General features: G+C 42.9%; 1 protein-coding gene across 16 annotated transcripts in view; it reads left to right on the top strand.

The window, feature by feature from the left end:
- The window catches only part of DNM1 (dynamin 1), a 224605-nt gene that overhangs the window by 124441 nt on the left and 77492 nt on the right, over positions 1-22672 (top strand). For 13 of the 16 annotated variants that reach the window (XR_009556075.1, XR_009556078.1, XR_009556079.1 and 10 more), the window contains exons 11-14: positions 5820-5906; positions 10712-10782; positions 12353-12404; positions 13902-13913. Coding sequence is in view for 11 of the 16 variants with exons in the window: in XM_060251711.1 (XP_060107694.1) it covers positions 5820-5906; positions 10712-10782; positions 12353-12404; positions 13902-13913 (222 nt within the window). In the remaining 5 variants the exon portion in view is untranslated. The remainder of the gene's footprint in view (positions 1-5819; positions 5907-10711; positions 10783-12352; positions 12405-13901; positions 13914-22672) is intronic. The other 3 variants (XM_060251712.1, XM_060251709.1, XM_060251708.1) reach the window with 1 other exon arrangement.

Genomic DNA, 22672 nt, shown 5'->3' with positions numbered 1-22672 from the left:
GGCTTTCATGCTCAATGAAATCCTATGGAGCTTTAAAGAAAAATGGGACTCCCTAGACGTGTGTGTGTATGCTTTTTTGTGCACTGACTGCCGAAAGTGAATTCTCTTTCCTGAATATTCTGTCTCACTCTACAGTGACTTCATTTCAGTCGCAGGCAAAGGCAGCCATGGAGACGACCACTTCCTGGTCCATCCTTAAAAGAGCGTTACTAATAGTTATTAACTGTACAGGAAATGAAACCATCTGCTTTGGGAGAGAGTTGGTGTGGGTGTGGATGTGTCTGTGTATATAACTGAGCCGTAGCAAGAGATTAGCAACTGAAGAGAACTAAAGTTGGTTGAGGAGGCAGTCGAGCTTAGTCAGAAATTCTCCTCCTTCAGGAACCAGAGAACTTGATTCTGATTTTCATTTTCACCCCTTTAGCAGTGACTTCCAGAACTCTGTACGTCCCTGAGCACTGCTGTTATTCTGTCACCTCTGCTAGATCTGCCGTATTTTAAAATGGCTTTGTTTCTGTGTCTGCATCAGCAGTATGGCAACTCATGGAAATCCAGCGAGTAAGGATTTTTCTGGCATGGAGATAACAGAATAAGTGAAGCGTCACCTGCTGAAACTGATAATCTGCTCCTAAAGTTGTAGGAATTCTCCCACAGGAAAAGGTGGCAAAACTTCCATCCAGTATTTCTAGTTCCCAGTCAGGCTACAGACATCCATCTCAACAGATCACATTCACATTTAATATAGAAAGAAATATAAATCTGACAAAACAAGGCCAACTCATGTCTCTGTATCTTTAAGTATGAAACACACAAATGTGGATATCATCAGGTTTGTATACCTGCAGTAGCTAGTTTTTATATATATCTGTTCTCATGCATAATGTGATAAAGGAAATGTAGCAGCCAGGTCCAAAGTATGGCAGGGAAAGGTGATGATGGGGAGGGAGGGCGGCACAAGGATGTAGGAGAGGCTGCTTGGAGCAAAGTCTGGTAGGTTTGATGTTGACCAGGGCTTTTTTTTGTAGCAGAAACTCCTTTGCATATTAGGCCACGCACCCCTGACGTAGCCAATCCTCCTGGAGCTTACAGTTAGGCCCTGTAAGAAGAGCCCTGTAAGTTCTTGGAGTATTGGCTACATCAGGGGCACGTGCAAAGGAGTTCTTGCTACAAAAAAAAAACTCTGATGTTGACCACAAGTAGCAGGTGCTGCGGTGTGGAACCAAGTTCTGAAGTTAAGAACATCCACTATAGCAGTCAAATTTTGGAGCTAAGGACCATGAGGTAGACATCCGGGAGAGGGAAATTAGGTGGTAGCAATGCTGAAAGCCCTTTATGTTTGTTAGCCCATTTCCAGACTACCACTCGACAGGGTCACCTGCTCTCCTGTACAGAACCGTGGCATTTCTGGGTGCTGCTTGTGCTACTGCCTTCCCTTCCCTGGCCTTTTGCATCCTGACGCATGATCCCTCGTGGATGTGATGTTTCGTAAAAGTGATTTGCTCTTTCTGCCCAGCTGTGCTTTCGCTGCGCATGCCCAAGTATGAAGTTCCTGCATGAATTCTGTTGAATGTGACTGTGACCATTTTCTTTCCCCCCCCTTCCCTTCCTTTTGTGTGTAAATTTCGCCAAATGATCAAGGTTTGAATAAACTGAGAACATTTCACAGCTTGGAGTACTTTGTTTTATGTCACTATGATGGTTATATATTTTTTTTTTGTCCTTTCAACAAAAGAAGCTGAGACTTGCTTAAAGATTTTCCAATTTCGTGTTTCTTTAACATGAGCTCTTTCTTACTACTACTTGCAAACAAATAAGGGAATGCTGCTATTTCTCTCTGCCCAAAGCAGGGGTGAACAAATCAGTTACATGGCCTAGAATCAACCTTGATTGGAATGATGGCCCAGAATCAACCTTGATTGGAACAGAGGCTCCATCATAAAAGTATATTCAAAGTATTTGTGTGCACATGAAAGCTCATACTGTGAATACACTTTTGTTCATCTTAAAGGTGCCCCTGGACTCAAAATCCATTCTGCTGCTTCAGACCAACACGGCTGCCCACCTGGATCTATTGTAAAAGTATGACAAAATCAGGCTGCACCTCATGACTTCATCATGGCTTACTCCTTACGATAAATTCTGTGGATAAATTTCGAGTTACAAGCTCATACACCATCAATCTACCTTGTTGTTACAAAGGAAAGGAAAGGGAGATTAGTCCTCCAACTTTCACTCAGTTTCAGTTATTAAAACCTGGCTCCTTGCTTGGTTGTTGAGCATTTTAAAGGGGGAAAATCCCCCTAGTGTCTGCATCTTTTGGCAGCTGCCTGAGAGTTGCAGTCTGTCTCTTGTGGTGCTGTTTTACTGGTGCCCAGCTACTCTGACACTGCTTAGGATGGCTCCTGCTCAAAGCTATGGCTGGTAAGGGATACCTGCTGACTTACCAGATTTGGGAGGAGGGGTGCCAGCTGCACCACATGTGTTCTTGGTCTGCAAGAGGCCCCCAAGCTATATGCTGTACACCTCTGGTCTTAAGTAGCAGGTTGGTAAAAGATTTTTTAAAAAATCAAACACCCCAGTCCTGACAATTTAGCGTCCAGGATTGGTGGTTTCCCTTCAGAATGGTTTCTGTGACATTCAGCAGCTAATTCATGCCAATATGGAGTGACTGGGTTTCACACTGGAGTGCTGATAACAGATGGGCGGTTTAAGCCACCCTGGGGACAGGAGGCAGGCGGATCAAAAAAGCATGTACAGACACGCGCATTTGCCTGCCGTCTGCATCCTGAACGCAGCCCGTCCGGAGCCAGATTGAAGCCGTCTCAGAAAGGCACCACTTACAAAGTGGTGCCTAAATTCCAAGATGACTTCGAGGTGCTTCCCCAGCCATCTGAACGGCCAGGAAGTGCCTGGGGGGCAGCTGAGAGGCGCACGAGCGCTCCGGAAGCTCCTCCTGGGCACATGCAGCCTGTCCTTGTTCAAGGGCAGGCCGCATGCCGTCTGGAGGCTCCTGGCCGCTCTTTTTCCAGCTGGGTCTTTGGGGCAGCTTGATGCGACCGTGAGCCGACCGTCTGTTATTGACCACAGACTCCCTTTTACGAGATATTTTGATTAACTAATTTGTGTAGTCCTAATTTGAACTACTTATTTATTTATTTGTTTTGATTTATATCTTGCCCTCCCCACCAAAGCAGGCTCATGTTGTGTTAGGCATTCTTTTTCCTATCACAGTTTCAATCTAAGCCTGGTGTTTCAAGGGGTGTGTATCCAAAGTCCATCCCAACCTCCCACATAATCAGCATTTGACAAGGGCTACCTGGACATCCGTTGAACAGGTAGTTTGACTTGTTCACTGTTTGGGTTTTTTTTAAGGGCAAGGGGTCTCTATCAGATCCCCTCCTACACTGCCACATTCATAGTAGCTATCCACGGTTTTTCACAACTGGATTTAGTTGCTTGTAAATTTCTTCTGTAGAGTATTTCCACATGTGTGCAAGGTAACTAAGCTTACTGGTATAATAGGAATGCTGATTGCTTAACAGTGTAACCAAAAACCTTCCCCAAGAGGTTAAATTATATTTTTCACATTTGCAGAATATAATAAAGTAGTAGTAAATAAATCCCAGATGCTTCAATAGGGAACAACAAAAAGTCTCCTGTATTTTGCAGCTTTGAGTGATTTCTACAATCTGCTTGGAGCAAATACATTGAAGCTATTTTTGGAATTTGACTTCACCTTGCATGTTCTCAAGCAGCAGGCCACCCTAGAATACACTTAAGCTCTAAAGGCCACTCTGATTTCAGCCGTGAAGTTGCTGATCAGTTGTCAAAAGACAACTGACAACAAAAGAAAATGTTGTTAAATCTGGCAATGTAATTTCAGCCAAAAATGACATTGCCAAGTATTACTCCAATAATGTCATTTATTTACATTTACCAATTTTTATATACTTCTATTCCTCCCTTCCCCCAGAAAAAAAAAATCAAAGCTCATTTACAGTCTTGAAATTTTCTTTAGGTTGAATGTATGTCAGACTATGATGGTTATTAATCCCAACTGGTGTTTGTAAAATACAATCAGTATAAAATTAGCCTAAACGTATCTTTTTGGAAAACAGGAAGGGATGCTAAAACCCTTTCTGAAATAAAAACATCTTTGCTTGGGAGAAAGACTGCAATGCAAAAATTCTCCCGTGTGTGTGTGTCTCAAATTGTATACTACCTGTAGTACCTGGTTTAACTCCTGTGGGGGACCCTCCTTTAATCTGGTATGTTGTTAAACAATCAAGCAGTGATTAAGAGGAATTAATTCTGAAGCCAAAAGCACTCTCATCATCTCTAGCAAGAGAGACTGCCAGCACAGTCCTTTGGTGGGTGCACACATTTTGGTGGGAGTAAACCCTGTCTGTGGTACAGATGAGCAGAATTCTGAATAGACCTGCTGAGGTTTATATTGTCCTAAAATATTTTTCTTGATTCTAGCCACTTGGATACCATCTTCTTCCCTAGAGATTTCCCCAGCATTTAATATGAGTTCACTAGGGTTCAGTCCTTTCCAAACAGTTTTCAGTATCATACCCTCCCAACGTTTCATAAGAAAAACCAACAACATGCTTGCAACATTATTCTCATACCAAAGAGCACTGTCATGTCCCCCCATGACTATTACACATTGTTGACTGTTCTTCACAATCTCTGCAATTTGTTTTCTCTGACATAGCCTGTCCTGTACCAGTACAAAATCCCAGAAAAGATACACTTGGGGGGAAAAAAATAATTCTCTGCAGTGCATTGTAAAACTGTTCAAAATGGTTCTGCAGCTGCTGCTTTGTGAAATGGCAGACTATACATAGGGCCTCAGTATTCACACCCATGTACACATTACAGACAACATAAGCCCCATCTTAAACTTCCATTTTTTAAAAAAATACAGCATTCTCAGAAGGCAAAAATACAGCAAACCCCAGCCTCTCCAGGCTCCACCCCCAAATCTCTAGGAATCTGCCAATCCAGAATTGACAACCCCAGTAGTGTACATGTAGTGTACACAGTCCCAACCCATTTTATCCTCACAGCAGTCCTCTCAGGTAGATTAGACTGTGATAGTCACAGACCAACATCTCACTTCCCCTTTCCTTTCCCCGTCTAGCAAATTGGCTGCTGTATGGGTAGCTGCACGCTGGTGGTACCTTGCCTACAAACCTGGACAACTAGGAACCACAGAACGTTGTTGCCATTGCACAAGATTTTGAATCCTGCTGCTTTTCTATTTATGGATTCAGTAGAATGCACTGGGGTAATCATTTTACCACTAGAAGCATTACTGACTGCAAGCAGTGTCCAAAAACATGAGCTGAAGTCATCCTAATGGGGAGTTTCTCCAAAGAACCCATAATTTCATCTGTCTGGACTGACAGTTGGCCATAGAAAATAGGATTTCAAATATCCCTTGAAATACCCATTTGGAAATTGAGGCAGGATTCTTGTTCTTGTTCTTTCCTGAGAAAACAAACAAACGTCGACTGATGTTGTTCTCCTGCTGTAAGAAACCATAGTTCCTTCAAGGTTTCCTCTGGGGTCAAGGCAGACCGAAGTGTTGGTTCAGTCAGTAAGGAAGACAGACTCTTAGAGCTTGGCTGGATTTTGGAAAATCTCTTTGCAATTCCAACATTCGTATAATCCCTCTCTTCCTCTGCCCCATTCAAACCTATCAGGCCCTCTGATGTGGCTTGGGGACTGGTGGTGTTATGTTCCTGCCCTCCTCCCATCCCCTGTTTCCCCATATGCACATGTTTTTCCCCCCTTCTCTTTCTGTGCAGCTCAGCCAGTATCCCCACCTGCGGGAGGAAATGGAGAGAATTGTTACGACCCATATCCGTGAGCGCGAGGGCAGGACCAAGGACCAGGTATGCTTGAGAGGTTTCATGTCTATATATTCCTGAGGCTCGGGGGAGATATTCAGAATCACGCTGATTTTGATTTGGTGTGTGTTTTTTGAGGTGCTCCAACAATGGCTAAATTGAGAGCTGTTTTCCTCTTCCCCACAACATTATGGGATTGTAGCTCTCAGTTCAGAAAGGTAGATCGCATTTGTTTGGTTTATATCTACAAATTTTACCTCAGATTATCTTGTGAAACCTTGACAACACCTCTAATATAGGGGCTGGAAAACACAGAAGCATATGCAACCTGTAACGTAATTGTCACTGTGTCTTACCTTGAATTTGGAAATTTGTTAAGAGCTATGTGTTGCAAAAACACAAATGTTGTCTCTCTTTTTTTTCTTTCTCTCTTTGCCCCCTGGCTCATGTTCACAGCTGAGAATTATGGGATGGGACTTGCTGTGTAGTAGGAATGCCAGCCTCCAGCTGGCACCTGAGAATCCCCCAGAATTACAGCTCCTTTCCATAATATAGAGATAAGTTTCTCTGAAGAAGATGGGTGCTATGGAGCAGGGGTCCCCAACCCCCGGTCCGTGGACCGGTACTGGTCCGTGGCCTTTTAGCAACTGGTCCGTGAGTTGTATAATTATTTCATTATATATTACAATGTAGTAGTGATAATAGTAAGACGACGACACTGGATTTATATCCTGCCCTCCACTCTGAATCTCAGAGCAGCTCACAATCTCCTTTATCTTCTTTCACCACAACAGCCACCCTATGAGGTAGGCGGGGCAGGGAGAGCTCTCACAGAAGCTGCTCTTTCAAGGACAACTCTGTGAGAGCCATGACTGACCCAAGGCCATTCCAGCAGCTGCAAGTGGAGGAGTGGGGAATCAAACCCGGTTCTCCTAGATAAGAGTCTGCACACTTAACCACCACACCAAAATAAAATGCACAATTGTATCATCCCGAAGCCACCCCCTACCCCCCGTCCGTGGAAAAATTGCTTTCCACAAAACCGGTCCCTGGTGCCAAAAAGGTTGGGGACCACTGCTATGGAGGGTGGACACTATGGCATTGTACCCACTAAGATTCCTGTCCTCCCCAGGCTCCAGCCCCCAAACTCCAGGAGTTTTCCAACCTGGATCTGGCAACTCTATCTCCCACCTCCTGCAAGTGGTCATGGCGGACCTGACAACCTACTGTGCAGAGATGGGGTGCTGAGGAAATTCTGGCTTTTAAATTGTCCTCCATACTGGTCAATGAATTCTCAAATAAGAAACTGGGAACCAACTTCAGCCTTCTGTTGTCTGACGTGGAGTACAGTGATTAAATGTAGGCTCAGGAGGACCTGAATCCTAAGCCAGAGTGGGGTTACTTGTTGTGGTTCAAATTCTTTCAGGCACAAAACCTTTTTAAAAGGAATTTTATCAGTTGCATTCAGTACCTTTATTGGCATATAAAGAAATTTTTATCAAGAGTGGGTTTTGCTGAGGGAACCACTCACCACAGTCTGTAGGGCACGGCCATCATCAATTCAAAATTAAACATAATTATATGCAGGGGTGGAATTCTAGCAGGAGCTTCTTTGCATATTAGGCCACTCCCCCTGATGTAGCCAATCTTCCAAGAACTTACAAAAAAGAGCCTTGTAAGCTGTTGGAGGATTGGCTACATGAGGGGTGTGTGGCCTAATATGCAAAGGAGCTTCTGCTAGAATTCCACCCCTGATTATATGCAACTGAATCCCATTCATTGGTTATGTTTTGCAATAGAAATCGATTATCCTGTCCCATCAAACCTCTGTTAAAAGGACAGAACATTTTTCTCCAGGCCTGTTGGCAACCCTAATTCTATTTCAGTGTAGCTGTCACTGTGATACATTGTTTAACACAAATGAAACCTGAAGTAAGGATTTTGATTTGACATGGGTTTTCTGAGGTGTTCTAACAATGGCTAAATTGGGAGCTGTTCTCTTCCCCACAACATTATGGGATTGTAGCTCTCAGCTCAGAAAGATAGATTATGTTTGTTTGGTTTATATCTATAAATTTTACCTCAGATTCTCTTGTAAAACCATAACAACACCTCTAATATAGCAGGGCTTTTTTTAAAGCAGGAACACACGGGAACGCAGTTCTAGCTAGCTTGATGTCAGGGGATATGGCCTAATATGCAAATGAATTCCTGCTGGGCTTTTTCTACAAAAAAGGCCCTGAGGGAGTACTCCTTTCTTCTGTCTGCCAATCCCTTAGTGTTATTAATTTTTCATTGTAATTCCTGTTGTTTTAGTCTCCAATAATTATGGCCTATACTTTGAAAAATCCCACAAAGATACTATTTTGAATCTCTCAGCCCTTCAGCCTGACCGCTGAGGGGTGGAGTGTCCATTGGTATCCCTCAGCAGGCGGGCTGGGGTGGTGGTGGTTATCCATCAGATTTGGCTGGCAGGCAGGTCAGTCAATGCCTGGATCCACTGCCCTGTGCTGTGCCAAGGCTCTGTCAGCTGTGGCCATTTCAGTTCCAGCAATGCGTCTCTGGTCACTAGCCTGTTTGGTGGGTTTTCCTTGCCCTCTCCCCTCCCTTTTTGACCCTGGCTCTGCAAGATACTATTTTGAGTGCCTCAGCCACCGAAGTGGATTTTTCCCTGTGTCTTTTGCAGTATATCATGCTCATAATTCTGCTTCTTTTAGAGTTCCCTTTTCGGGTCATAGCTGGAAAGGCTTTAAAAATACTAATTGCTTATGGGGTTTCCCACCAAATAATCCTCCAAACCTTCAAATACAAGTAATTCAAAATGATCCATGATTAAAATACTAACTCAGACCTGTTAGAACAAGAATGTTTTGATTTTCAAAGGCTTCCTTCCCTCCCCTTCCCCTTCTCCTTTCTGTCATTTTGTGGTATTTCTGTAGGGTTGCCAGTTCCCTTTGTCTTTGCAACAGGCGAGTTTGGGGGGCATTCTGGGGGTGGGCGGTACATAATGCACGATGTCTCCAACACAATAATATTACCTGGAAGTGATGTCATCACATTGCTAACATCACATGCGGCACTCTAGTTTTTGAGCAGAACTCTATGGTTTCTTTTCTTTCAAAACCATGGAGTTTGCCCCAAAAACAGATGACGTCATGGGTGCGGCATTTCCCCCACCAGCCAGCCAGCTGGCAATAGTGGCTGATTGAAGCCCATCAAAATGGGGGAAACTTCGCTGGGACCTTGGGACCAGCAACCATATATCTTTGTGACCCTGAATCTTATAAAAACTTGCTAAAATGTCACCGGAGACATGATAAAGGTTTAGACAGCAATTTTTATTGGGCTCTTTATCAAAAGATTATAAGCAGGTTTTTAAGGTACGTGTTATTATGTTTTAGGCTAAAATGGAAAAATAGAGCAGAACATTGACTCTAGAGAAAGTATATTTGGCTTAGTTTTGTGAATGATGTGTTGCTATTTCATTAAAAATAAGAGAAAGCCAGAATACATAGAAAATTTAGGCCCTCACTAGAGTAAATTAAGCCTTCTTTATGGGGTCAGTTTACCTCATAAAATGCTTGGACTTTTGCTATAAATCTGGATCTGGAGTGAAATTTTACAAATGTTGAGGTGGCCTGGCTGTGTAGTGCCTCAGGGTAGAAAAAGTTTTATGCATTCATTTAGTACATTTTTATTCTGTTCTCCCTCAAAGTTGTATGAATTCATTTAATATATTTTTATTTTGCCATTCCTCCAAAGATCTCAGGGCAGCACATGTGGTTCTTCCTTCCATTTTATCCTTGCAATAGCACATCAAGGTGGGTTAGGCAGTGAAACCCAGTGGGCAAGGTCTGCCCAGTCCAACATGCTAATCGCTGCCCTTACACTGGCCCTGTGTACAATTGTTCAGAGATCTGGGAGGCAGTGCTGCATAGCTGTTCTTGCCCATCTAATATTCGATAATTTATTTTTTTTTCATAGTATCTATTCAGTCAGTTTTGCAAGCTTATGTAGCTCTACCCCAGAAAGCCAAAACAAGTCTCCAAGCCCAGAAGTATGACCAGTGCTGGTACAATAAACTGGAGAGCTGGGTTTGATTCTCCACTCCTCCTCCTCCACTTGAAGCCTGCTGGGTGACCTTGGGTTAGTCACAGTTCTCTCAGGGCTGTTCTCTCAAGAGCAGTTCTCTCAGAGCTCTCTCAGCTCCACCTGCCTCATAGGGTGTCTGTTGTGAAGAGAGGAAGGGAAGGAGATTGTAAACTGCTCTGAGACGCCTCCTCCTCTTCCTCTCTTGAAGCCATTGTGCAGATTTGATCTAGAGAGCGTAACCCCAGACACCAGTGCCCCATGGTAGGAGGTTTCTTTTTGGTGGCCTCATAAATCTTTCCCATAGTTTGAAATCTTTTCCCTACCACTCTTTTTTTTTCTCAGTTCTTCCAAGTGCTTTTGGACCTGGAGTGGTCCAAACTCTCTAGTCTGGTGATGAAGTTCTACTCCATTCCCATAGATGCCATGGCTTACTTTGAAAGTCCCACTGGTCCTAGTGATCACCTTGGCCTCCAAGACAATTATTTTCAAGGATGGGGGTGAAATGCCAGTGGACCCTTGGAACAGGAATAATCTGTCTGTCCTACACAGAACATTGACCCTGCCCCTCAAATACTACAGCAATTTTGCCAGAGTCCCTGGCTAATAATTTTTCAAGTATAATAAAACTGGAATAAAGTTGTACCTGGAATAAAGTTCTATGTGCTTATATTTATATCTCAGCATTAATCCCTTTGTAAATCAATTGATTCCATCAGTAGTCTTGTTTTACTTATTTTCTCCTTATCTTCCCTCCCCAGGTCATGCTCCTGATAGACATTGAATTGGCCTACATGAATACAAACCATGAAGATTTCATTGGATTTGCCAAGTAAGTATTGGGAGCAAAAGGGACTCTGTGGGTGATAACAGATGGGCAGTTTAAGTGGCCCCATGGATGGGAGGCAGGTGGATTAAAAAAAGCATGTACACACGCACACGTCTGCCTTGCCTGCCATCCCCATCCTGCACACAGTCCATCTCAGGCCAGATTGAAGTCACCTCAGAAAGGCACCACTTTCAAAGTGGTACCCAAATTCTGAGGCGACTCTGAGGCACCAACAGGCACATGAGCACTCCGGAAGCTCTTCCAAGGTGCACATCGCCTGTCCATGTTCCGGGAGTGGCCTGCGTGATGTCTGGAGGCTCCCGGCTGCTCCTTTTCCGGCTGGCTTACTTCTGGGGCAGCTTGCCACCCTGAGTGTTTCTGGAGATCTATAATATTATAATAATATTATAAGGATTATTCTTATGGAGTCTCCATTCTCCAAAGACATCAACTTCTGATGGAACCTTGGGTGATAACCCTATTTATTGGCAGATACGAACCCTGAAATAACCCGCTCGGTGGCAAAATACCTGTCGATAGTGCTTTCCTTAAAACGTTCCTGAAACCATCCTCATCAACATTATGCATTATAAATGTATAATAAAATTTTGAATTCTAAGGGGTTTTATGAATTTAATAGCAATGCTATGTAATTTTTTATTTTAACTTGATTTTTAAACTGTTGTGGAATTTTGTTTCTGCAAATTTGCCTTTGTTTTATTCAATGTCCTGCTTATTATGCTGAGCTTAAGACCATTGGTCAAGGAAGCTAACAAATAAAGGAAAGGCCATATTATGTTATAATGTTATTCCAGCAGTGCTTGCTCCAGTGATTTTGACTGAAGCAACTCTGCATAGGACATTATTGTAAGCTTCTTAGTGATTAATCAAAAACACAATGAAGTGTTTTAAAAGTACTCTTTTCCTGCTTTTAACATCTTATCCCTAGTTACTGTAAGTCCCTTGATGTCTTGATTGGGGGATGTGTGTATTTGGGAATCTCTGATGCCTTGGGAGAATTTCCCTGAAAAATGAGGTATAGAACCGTATGGCACTCTGCACCCTGAATTACATGGACTGAACAAGGTGAAATCTCGATCCCCTGCAACACCTGTGTAACATTTATTATGGGATGGGAGGGGACTGAAACTGATCACGGAAACATCTTCAGATACCTGCCTCAAAAGCAGGGCTTTTTTTGTAACAGGATCTCCTTTGCATATTAGTCTACACACTCCTGATGTAGCCAATCCTCCTGGAGCTTACAGTAGGCCCTGTACCAAGAGCCCTGTAAGCTCCAGGAGGACTGGCTACATCAGGGGTGTGTGACCTAATATGCAAAGGAATTCCTGCTACAAAAAAAGCTTTGCTCAAAAGTATCAGAAAATGTTTTCTCTAAGACCACTAGCTAAGGGGATGAATGGGAAAATGGGAAGACTTGAGAACATTAAAGAACTCAAGCTATAGGTTTATTTTAATCGGAGACCAGGAAGTTTACTTTCACATGACCAGTCCCAAGAAAATAAAAAATGAACAAGTGTGAAGTGTCTCCCATGTTTGATGTCTCCTGTAGCGCTCAGCAGCGGAGCAGCCAGATGAGCAAGAAGAAAACAGCCGGTAATCAGGTAGGTTCCGTTAATTACCATTACAGGCTATGATTCCAAGCTGTGAGATGGATTACACATTTTGCTTTGCAGGCTGTGGAAGGGAACTGTGTTCATATAATCATGGAGATGGGATGAAAAACTAAAGGCCATCTAGTCCAGCCCACTACGCTGAAGCACAATGCTCCATATCGCAAAGAAAAGCAGTGCTAAGAGATGGATCGACAAGAGGGCTTTAAACAACCGTTGAATCATTGTTGATATAAAATAGCTAAAACTGTAACTGTGTGTTTATTACCTCCTAGCTTAGCCCTGGTTGACTAGAAGGGCTGGGGTAAGTTTCTTGAACTAATCATTGGCTACGTGCTGTATTGAGTGAATTCTGAATAGGGCATTTCCATATGGTTAAACACACACACACTCTTCTCTGGTGCTAGAACTACGACATGTGTACATTTTCAGCGAAACAAGGGATAGATTTTGCTGGAAAGGAAAGAACCTAGCTGCGTGAAGACTGCCCTAGTCCTGTTTTAGAGGGGAGGAAAGTTTGTTCGTTTAAACTAAACAAGTTTGTAGGTTTTTGGAAATCCCATTCTCAGAGCATGCCATTCAGGTACTATTCGCTTTATGCAAGGTTGCAGCCTTTGGAATTGGCCCCCACATACTGTTCTGCAACAGCTAACAAGAAGCAGTATTCAGCACCACGGTACAAAAAGCTTCTTTTGCTGATTTGAAGCCTTAATTTGAAGAGACAGGATCAGGTCAGGTTTTGTTTTTTGTTTTTTCCTGGTCGGTTGGCAACCCTGCTTCCTACACTCCAATGTAATCTTGGGGGGACCTTAGAGCGTATCCATACCTGAGATTTAAACTATTTTAATAGTAACTCCCACTGCCTGGAATACTCAGCTGTACTTCCGTGAGGAAAGGCTAGGGATCTTTAATACTGAAGTCTCAGCACACTCACTAGACTACAGTTCCTGGGATTTTGTGGGGGAAAGTCATGCTAGGTAATCTGATGTGAAACCAATACTCATGTGTCGTGTAGAGATATCCTTAGGCAGACTATTATCTTTTTTATCAAAGCCATTTCTGAAGGTAAGATTTTACTGGTTTCTCTCTCAAATCCAGCTCATGGCGAGCTACATTCCTTTACACACACACACATGTGTGTGTCTATTGCCCCAAAAGAGGTTTTGTGTAGGACTACCAAGGATCCATTCAATTTGTTAATAGCTTGTTTTTGGATTTGGCTCTAGCCAGCGTGTGCTTTTTAAAATTTCCTTCCCCCATGTACCTTAGCAGGTTTTACTTTAAGATATGGGTTTGATGATGTTTTTGCAGTTGAAATACTAATTTGGCAAAAGATTTTTATTATAAATGTTTTATTTTTTTTTCCATTTCTGGGGCCTAGTTCCTAGTTTCTTTCTCCTGCTCCCGCTTTCTTGAGTAATGATATCTCTTTTCTTTGCTCCTGTCTTCTCTGCTGCTGCTGTTGTTGCTATGGCCCCCTTTTTGCAGGATGAGATCCTGGTGAGTAAAAGGCCAGTCGTGTGCGGTGCTAACTAGTACTAATTTAGGTGCATCTGGGGAAAAACAGAAATCCTTCCATCTGTTTGCTGGACAAGGCATGGAGAAGAAGTCAAATCCAATAACAGGTCCAGGTGAATGGGAACCAGGAGAGCAAAAGCCACGAGAATTTTATCACCCATCTGGGTGGAGTGAAGTAGGTAGAGAAGGCTGGTAGAGAGATCTGGATGTGGAATTATTGCTCCTTCCATCAGGACGAAAAGCCAATCCAGGTGGCTCGAACTTTACAAAGCAGATGTAATAGCCGTGGGTATACTTTCCCCCCTCTCCACTGCACAAACATGAACGTCCAGTGGTCAGCTTACCATGTCTTTATACACCTGTGTACATGTATATACTCTGGTGTTTAAAGTTACAAGTGTGCCGCCCAGGGCTTTTTTTGTAGCAGGAACTCCTTTGCATATTAGGCCACCTCCAACCTCCCCGATGTAGCCAATCCTCCAAGAGCTTGCAGGGCTCTTAGTAGAGGGTCTGCTGTAAGCTCCAGGAAGATTGACCACATAAGGGGCGTGTGGCCTAATAGGCAAAGGGATTCCTGCTACAAAAAAAGCCCTGGTGCCGCCCACACGTTAAATGATCGCTGTGGGAAGCTCTGAGGTGACAGGAGTGCTCCGTGTAAAACATGGAGCTGCCCTCAGGCCCAAATGACACACGATGCAGCTGACCCATGTCTTCAACTGTGGCTGTGCCTAACTCATGTCTAAAGCAGTAGGGGTATACCATTTGAAAGACCAAAGAGGCTCATGGGAGCAGATGCTGAATCCTGCCTTCCCCTAGACCCATTCCTTCTTGTCTTCAGTAAGGTTGTGATAACCTGTTTCTTCCAACCATACCATGGGATCTTTATTCTCCCAGCAGGGATAATTTCTGCATCAGTTTTGGGGAAAGGATTTAAAGGATTTAAAAGATTGTGAATTAAAAGCAGTGGAGGAGAAGGTTTAGCAAAGGGCCTGAATACCCATCTGATGCTTTAAAGGTCATTGAGGACATGCATTTGCCACTGTCAAATATTATTTATGAGAAAGACCAGCCCCCCCCCCCCCTCTGAACTGTTAGGACATCCTAGTAGTCCTGTAGTCAAGAAATGCACAGCTTGCGTTCCAGAGAGTTGAACACACTGGTCATGTATGGTGGCCCACTAGGGACATAAGCCTTCTATTTGTGTTGGCTCCCTGAGGTGGCCAAAATGGAAGGAAATTGCCAACCACTTGGCTGGCCACAATACACAGGTAGCAGGGACTGCATTTGGCCTGATGGCCCACAAGTTGCACTGGCCTGCCATATCCATTTCTGTTTCCAGAATTAATTGCAGTTGCAGGACTTTGGATTCTCTGCTTAGAGAATTTCAGACTTCCTGTGAGACATTCTGCCTGAGTTTTTGTGCAGCAAGCAAAAGAAGCTTTGACATATGGATTCTGTGCATCCGACCTTGTCTGTACCTGTACCAGGAATTGCATGCACTGTCCAGTGTTCCCCAGCAGTCGGAATGTTAAGTGCCAATGTGAGTGACAAAATCTGCCTGTGATAGATTTGCCTTGTTTGTTTTCTTTATTTTGAACACTGCTTCTTCACGTCTGAATTTATAACTTGGTAACAGACTGGAAGCATGGAAAAGCTCCACTGTAGATGTCCCATTGCTATGATTATGCATAGTCAAGAACGTATGCCTGGCATATATCACACATACACACAATGGCAAAGGTAGAGGCACCTCTGTACTCACACAGTTTTTTAAAAAAAATACATGCCAACATTATGTGTGTATACAACTACACAAACATATTGTCCGTGTATTCCATGCATAGTCAAGCAAGTGTACTTGGCATATATCACATATGGACACAATTGCAAAGGTACAGGCACCTCTGTACTAACACAGGTTTTTAAAAAATACATGCTAACATTATGCGTGTACACAACTACACAAACATATTGTGCGTCTATGCTGTGCATAGCCAAACAAGTATGCCTGGCATATATTGCAAATGGACACAATTGTAAAAGTACAGACACATCTATACTAATACAGTTTTTAAAAAAATGTATGCCAACATTATGCATGTACACAACTGCACATATTCTGTGTGTATTTTTGCAGGTAAAGGATTTTCTTCACGCTTTTATATTAAGTCCAAATGAGATCCACCTGTATTAGAATGAAGGGGGATATCTATATTTTTTTAAAAAGAGTACAGGGGTAATGAGGCTTAAACCTTGCTTCATCTCAGAGCCAAACTATACACTACTTTTTTCATGCCTTTTTACTTGTTTTCTTTACTTCATGCAGCAGCTGTGAGAAACTGTTTCTTTAAAAAAAGAAAGAAAGGAGAACTCAAATGGCACTGCAGAAGGAGAAAGCATCCCCCCCCCCCTTTGTGGAGTTATTTAAATTGATTTTGGTGCTTTTATATTCCATGTGAAGCAGCAAAACTGGTGACATAACTTTCTCCAGTACACTTTTTGTGTGAGAAAATTGGGGGAGGGCTGGCCAGGAGTCCCCCTCCATCACTGTTTTGAGCTTGTTTTGACTCTCTGGACAGCCAGCTGGGTGTCGTGGTTAAGAGTGGCAAATTTTAATCTGAAGAACCAGGTTTGATTCCCCACTTCTCCACTGCAGCCCGCTGGGTGACCTTGGGTCAGTCATAACTCTATCAGAGCTGTTCTCTCAAGAGCAGTTCTTGGAAGAGCTCCCTCAGCCTCACCTACCTCATGGGGTGTCTGTTGTGAGGAAAGGAAGTTTAAGCCACTCTGAGACTCCAAGTTAAGAAAAAGAAGAAGACTGCAGATTTATACCCCGCCCTTCTCTCTCAGAGTCTCAGAGCAGCTCACAATCTTTTTTATCTTCTTCCCCCACGACAGACAGCCTGTGAGGTGGGTAGGGCTGAGAGAGTTCTCACACAGCTAGCTACCCTTTCAAGGACAGCTCTGCAAGAGCTATGGCTGACCCAAGGCCATTCCAGCAGCTGCAAGCGGAGGAGTGGGGAATCAAACCCGGTTCTCCCAGATAAGAGTCTGCGCACTTAACCACAACACCAAAATGGTGTATAAATTCAATCTCTTCTTCTCCTTTTTAAAAAAGAAGCAGTTTCCTGCAGCTGCCATGTGGCTGTGGGAAACACACAAAAACATGTGAAAAAGGTAGCTTGTAGTTTGGCTCTCGTGCCTCATCTGGTTGTATGTGGCTGCTTTCAGCTTGGCTGATATACTTGGAGCTGAGCTAGGAAGGAAAAGGGTTCAAACAGTGGAAAATAGCGAAGTTAGGAGGGGGAGGGGGCAGGGTTTCGCTCCTCTGGCTCATTTGCACAGTTTTATTCAAAAATAGGCCTCCACCCTTGCCTCAGATGTAAATGGATGAATCACTGAATCGTAGTTATGAAAAAGGAGACAACACTGTGTCCTCTTTGAAAATCTCGCTTCATTTAAAGTCCACCTTTCTCACTGAGATTCAAAGCGGAATCAAATTTAATCAGATTTTACATGATTTAACAAGATCTATTTTTTGAGTTTAGATAAATTGCAGCAAAAAGAGCGAGCCTGTTTCACAGTTTCAGTATTTTTGGTTAAGAAACTTTATTTCAACTAATCTCAGAAATGGGCCTTTGGGAACCACCATAATTAAATTTGAAATTGTTCCATAGGGTTGCTAGGCTGCCTCTTCTTCCCAGTGGGGGTGATTTGGGGGCATTCTGGGGGGGACAAGGGGCCGTCATCGGTGCGATGACATCTTGTGCAGTGATGTCATCATTCTGAGGACAAAGCGCTGCTCACGCACACATGCACCGCTTTCCCCCAACCACTTAAAAGGACCATCCTTTAAATGGTTGAAGGGGGGCGGGGGAAGCAAGCGCCCTGCGCTCCTGCCTTCCAAACCATGAGATCCCAGCTTGGAAAGCAAGAACAGGCAGCCTCTGCTTAGAAAGAGTGGGCGCTGGGGCCACAGATTCGCAACTGGGGTGCACATGGTGCCCATGGGGTCATAGAGAACTGTTGGAGGTGGGGATTCCCCTGCTGGCCAACTAACTGGGGGATCCCCTGCCCCCACCTGGGGACCGGTATCCCTATCCTACAAGCATTGTCAAAAACAATACAAGGCATTTTGTCTAATTATGCTTCCAGTTTAGAACTGGAAGACAAAAATAAATAGATAACCTTTTTTTTCCCCAGAAGGTAGCCATGTTGGTCTCCACAAGATTCGAATCTGGTAGCAGTTCTGACAATTGACAAGTTCCGAAATCTTGTTGGTCTGTCAGTAAGGTTCTACTGGACCAGATAACCTTCAGATCTTTGCACAAAATCCATCAGTATTCTTTATGCTAACCTTAAGGAGATCCATTGCAACCACCCACTTGTTAGCATCTAATACTGCATAGGCTAAATAATACTTATAAATGCACAACTGCTGACAATAATGGAAATGAGCAATTGATTTCATATATGTGTGGTAGGTCTGCTCCCCAATAAATCATTTTTGAGGGGAAACATGTATGAAATTAAGTTGACGACTACTTAAATTTCATTGAATCCCATAGATTGTAGTGATGGCCGCAGCAATAAACAGCTTTAAAAGCGGATTAGATAGACAGATAGACAGGTAGATAGATTAGATTAGATAGATTCATGGAAGATAAGTCTATCAACGGCTACTTGTCATGGTGGGTTAGGGGAACCTCCACATTCAGAGGCATTAATCCTCTGAATCCCAGAGCCAGGAGACAAAATCAGGAAAAGGCCTTGGCCTCTATTATTATTTATTATTTATTCATAACCCGCCCTTCCCTCAACGGGCTCAGGGCGGGGAACAACAATTAATAAATATACATAGTTAAAATTAATTCATACAATAGAAGAAGAAGAAGATATTGGATTTATATCCCGCCCAAGAGTCTCAGAGCGGCTCACAATCTCCTTTACCTTCCTCCCCCACAACAGACACCCTGTGAGGTGGGTGGGGCTAAGAGAGCTCTTACAGCAGCTGCCCTTTTAAGGACTACCTCTGCCAGGGCTATGGCTAATCCAAGGCCATTCCAGCAGGTGCAAGTGGAGGAGTGGGGAATCAAACCCGGTTCTCCCAGATAAGAGTCCACACACTTAACCACTACACCAAACTGGCTCTAGAACAATATTGCAGCCTTAAAAACAGATCAAATTCTGTAGAGGGCAATATCAAATTGCATCCACTCCTCCCATAAATGTCCCAGCTGGTATAAGACAGATGACGTAGCCTTAATGTAGTGGGCCAATTCAACAGAATGATTTCAGCAAGGCCGCTGCAGCAGGGAGGCCACAAACGGACAAATGTCCACTTCCTTAGTTGAAGGCCTGGTGGAATAGCTCTGTGTTACAGGCCATGAGAAACTGCAATGGTCCCTGTTGGTGGGTGTCCAGGAACTGGCTGGGCACTGTGTGAGACAGGATGCTGGACTAGAAGGACCATTGATCCAGCAGGACTATTCTTATGTTCTTATTGCTGGAATAGAATTATCTCCCCCCCTCTTCAGTATAAAACTTCCTTGTAGTGGTGAAAAGCTTGATAGTTTCCCAGTAATATTTAGAACTTTCAAGAGTTCAAGGTGTTACACATACAATATTGTCTTGTTTACTCCATTAAAATTATTATCTTCCAGTTGCAGATAAGAGGCTAAGGTCTTCCTTTAGACCAAATAAAGTATATTATGGCAGGGATAAGAATTAAACCAAGGACTTGCTGCTTCATTGTGGGATCTTTGTGCCATCCTAAACAGAATTAAACACTTCTAAGCTCACTGACATCAATAGACAGAGAGGTGTGTATCTCTGCATTAGATAGCACCATTTAGCCACCGTGCTCTACACTTTCTAATGAATTTTGCCTCTGGTTATTAGCATTAAATAAAAATTGCATAAACCTGGAAAATCACTGAAATAGTAAAACCAGCTTTTATTCAGGCTTAGCTAGATTGGTAGCCGAATCAGACCAGAAAATCTGATTCGGCTGAATAAATACCCCCCAAAATACTAAAAAGTATTTTTCGGGTATTTATTTGGCGTAGCATATAATGAGTTCACACCCCTAAATAGAGGTTGTATAATTAATAGAAGGTACAAAGAAAACACAACATTTGGAATATAATTTTTTACCATTTGCTCATTTCTATAAACAACAATATACTCATTTCTATAACAACAATATTCTCTTGATTTTAAATCAGTACAAGTGCTTTGCGCGAGATTAATGTTACAAATTTTTGCATGACCCTTTCAGTTCATTTTACTTTTATGTTATGTTCCTGCTCCATTTGTTTATGAATAATTAATTTGCTCCTGATCCTTCTGCAAAAATAATTATGAGGTATACATTAATAGAAATATCTAATTTAAAATATTGAAGTGTTTGTTGTCACAATAGCCTTCCCCTCCCCCCCGTCTCAGAAGGAAGAAACAGGAAAAAATGGCCAGGAGTTTGGAGAAAGAAAGGGGCTAAAATATTCTGTGCATTGGAAATTCCTCGGACTCTGGGACTTTTTAGCAAGTGCCTTTGAATGCCTATGGATTTATTCAGATATATCTGAAATTTCCATTATTTTAAAGTAAAAGTAGATTTTCCTGAATTCCATACCCTCCATACTCAGCACTGATGTAGAGGTCCCATAGCGTAAGAACAGGGACAGTAAACTATGGGCTGTGGGCCATATCTAGCCTTCAGAGCAATTTCATTTCTTCCACCTGGCAACTCTGTCTCACTTTAATCAAAATGTAATTAAATTTTGGGACAGTTTCACTTTTTTTAGAAAGTAAAATTATTTTTCAAGGCTGTGTGTATGCGAAAGAGATGCTCCCTCTCATTTTGCATTTGTATGAGATGTGGCAAGCATGCGTGAGCCCATATGTGCTCCACTACTGTGAAATCCTAATTGTTAATAGGGGTGACTTTGTTATAGAGCCTGATCACTCAAGACGAGATTAATTTGCCTGGCAAAATAACTTGCAGCCTTCAGGCTATGATTTGTAGTAGAACGTACAACAGGGGTCCCCAACCTTTTTGAGCTTAAGAGCGCCTTTCGAGTTCCGATGCAGGGTTGTGGGCACAACCACAAAACGACTGCTGCAAGAAGTGGAGCTATCCACACAATGTCCAAGGGTAAGATTACGCATGATTCTAGGGGTAATTCTTACCATTTTAGACAAAAGCTGTGTTTAACAGGATGCCTTTTACAAGTGAACATATTGTTTTAAAATATTTTCTTGCTTACGCACAGCTTACCTTTAGTCACACAGTAAAGCAAACATCTGCAAAGTCAGTCAGGTCTCCAGTGGCCAATCAGAAGCCCCATCTGGCTCCACCCACTCTTTAAAAACCCTTGGCAGGAGCCAGGAAGGGTGTTAGCGAGTGCCACACTGGGGACTCCTGATATGCAAGAACTGAAAGCGTCCAGGTGCCATGAATTGGGATCATGCGATGCAGCAGCATTCCTGAAGCTAAGATGTGGACGTGATCAGTCAGTATGTTGAAACCAGGAGATAAGTTTAATAAATATTTCTAAAACTGTATATATAATGTCAAAAGCGATAAATACTGGACGTCCTTACCTGATTTAGAATTTTTCCAGGTGTTCATGCAAATTTGGATGCTTGTATCCATGAGTGCCTTCTACAGAATGAGAACCGCAGTAGGTGTGATAATAATACACCCAGACAGATTCCTCGCTAGCCTTCGTCCCGGTCTCGTGCTCCTTTCCCCCATGGCTTCTGCACAATTTTGCACATGATGCCATGGGGACGCAGCTTGCCCCACCTCTTTCCCAAGCTCCCTCTGCAGCTTCAGGATTCTCTTAAAATTAGGTTCCTGAAACGGCAGAGGGAACTTGGGAAAGAAGTGGGACAAGTTGCAGCCCCGTGGCAGCGTGTGCAAAATCGGGCAGAAGAACCACGGGAAAATGGAGCACGAAACCAGGACAGTGAGGAATCGGTCCCGCACATTTAGGGCCACTCTGTTCGTTGGAAGTTCTGCAAGCCTTTGCACTCCATAAATCCTTCTTAGGATATAGCTTGTTCACCCTTACAAACTTTTAAAAATCGTACCTTCCCTCTAGGTTGATGATATTTATCTGGTATAGTGACTGTGTATCAACCAAGCACTGCAGACCCTTCCTCTGTGTGTCTGCACACACATGCACCTGCACACACACGTGTAAAATCCAGGAGATGAATTCCAGATGCACCTTTGTTTCTAGATATATTTTAATGCTTTGTTTCTAGATATATTTTAATGCTATTAACGCCTTCGTTTGTTGTCTGCTTCTCTCTTTTCTTCTGTTTAATCAACTCACTATTATCTCTACTATGCAACGGTATCTATACAGGGTTGTGTGTAATCTGGACTTTTATCAACATTCAAAGTCAGAGTAATTTAGATTATAGGATAAGAGAAGCTGAACTCCATGGCCTTCATTCATTATTCAAAGCAAGCAAAATTCTGCTCCTTCTAGACACATGGAAAAGGAGCAAGGAGATGTGTTTGACACTAGAGCCTCCCATTTTGAGAACTGGAAGTCCTGTTCTGCTGCTTCTGAGGCTACAAGCTGATCTTGGTAGTCATAAGGCCTAGAGAAGCTTCCTTTAAAAATTAATAAATAGCCACCAAGATTCTTAGGAATATAGCTTGTGGCAAGTTCCATATTTTGTGCTTTTTCTGCACATGTGCTGAGTCTTGGAATGCACACAGC

Source organism: Heteronotia binoei, chromosome 12 (assembly GCF_032191835.1).
Source record: "Heteronotia binoei isolate CCM8104 ecotype False Entrance Well chromosome 12, APGP_CSIRO_Hbin_v1, whole genome shotgun sequence".
Lineage (NCBI taxonomy): Eukaryota > Metazoa > Chordata > Lepidosauria > Squamata > Gekkonidae > Heteronotia > Heteronotia binoei.
Note: the sequence above shows the minus strand (reverse complement) of the source record. Positions and strands in the feature narration are given on the sequence as shown.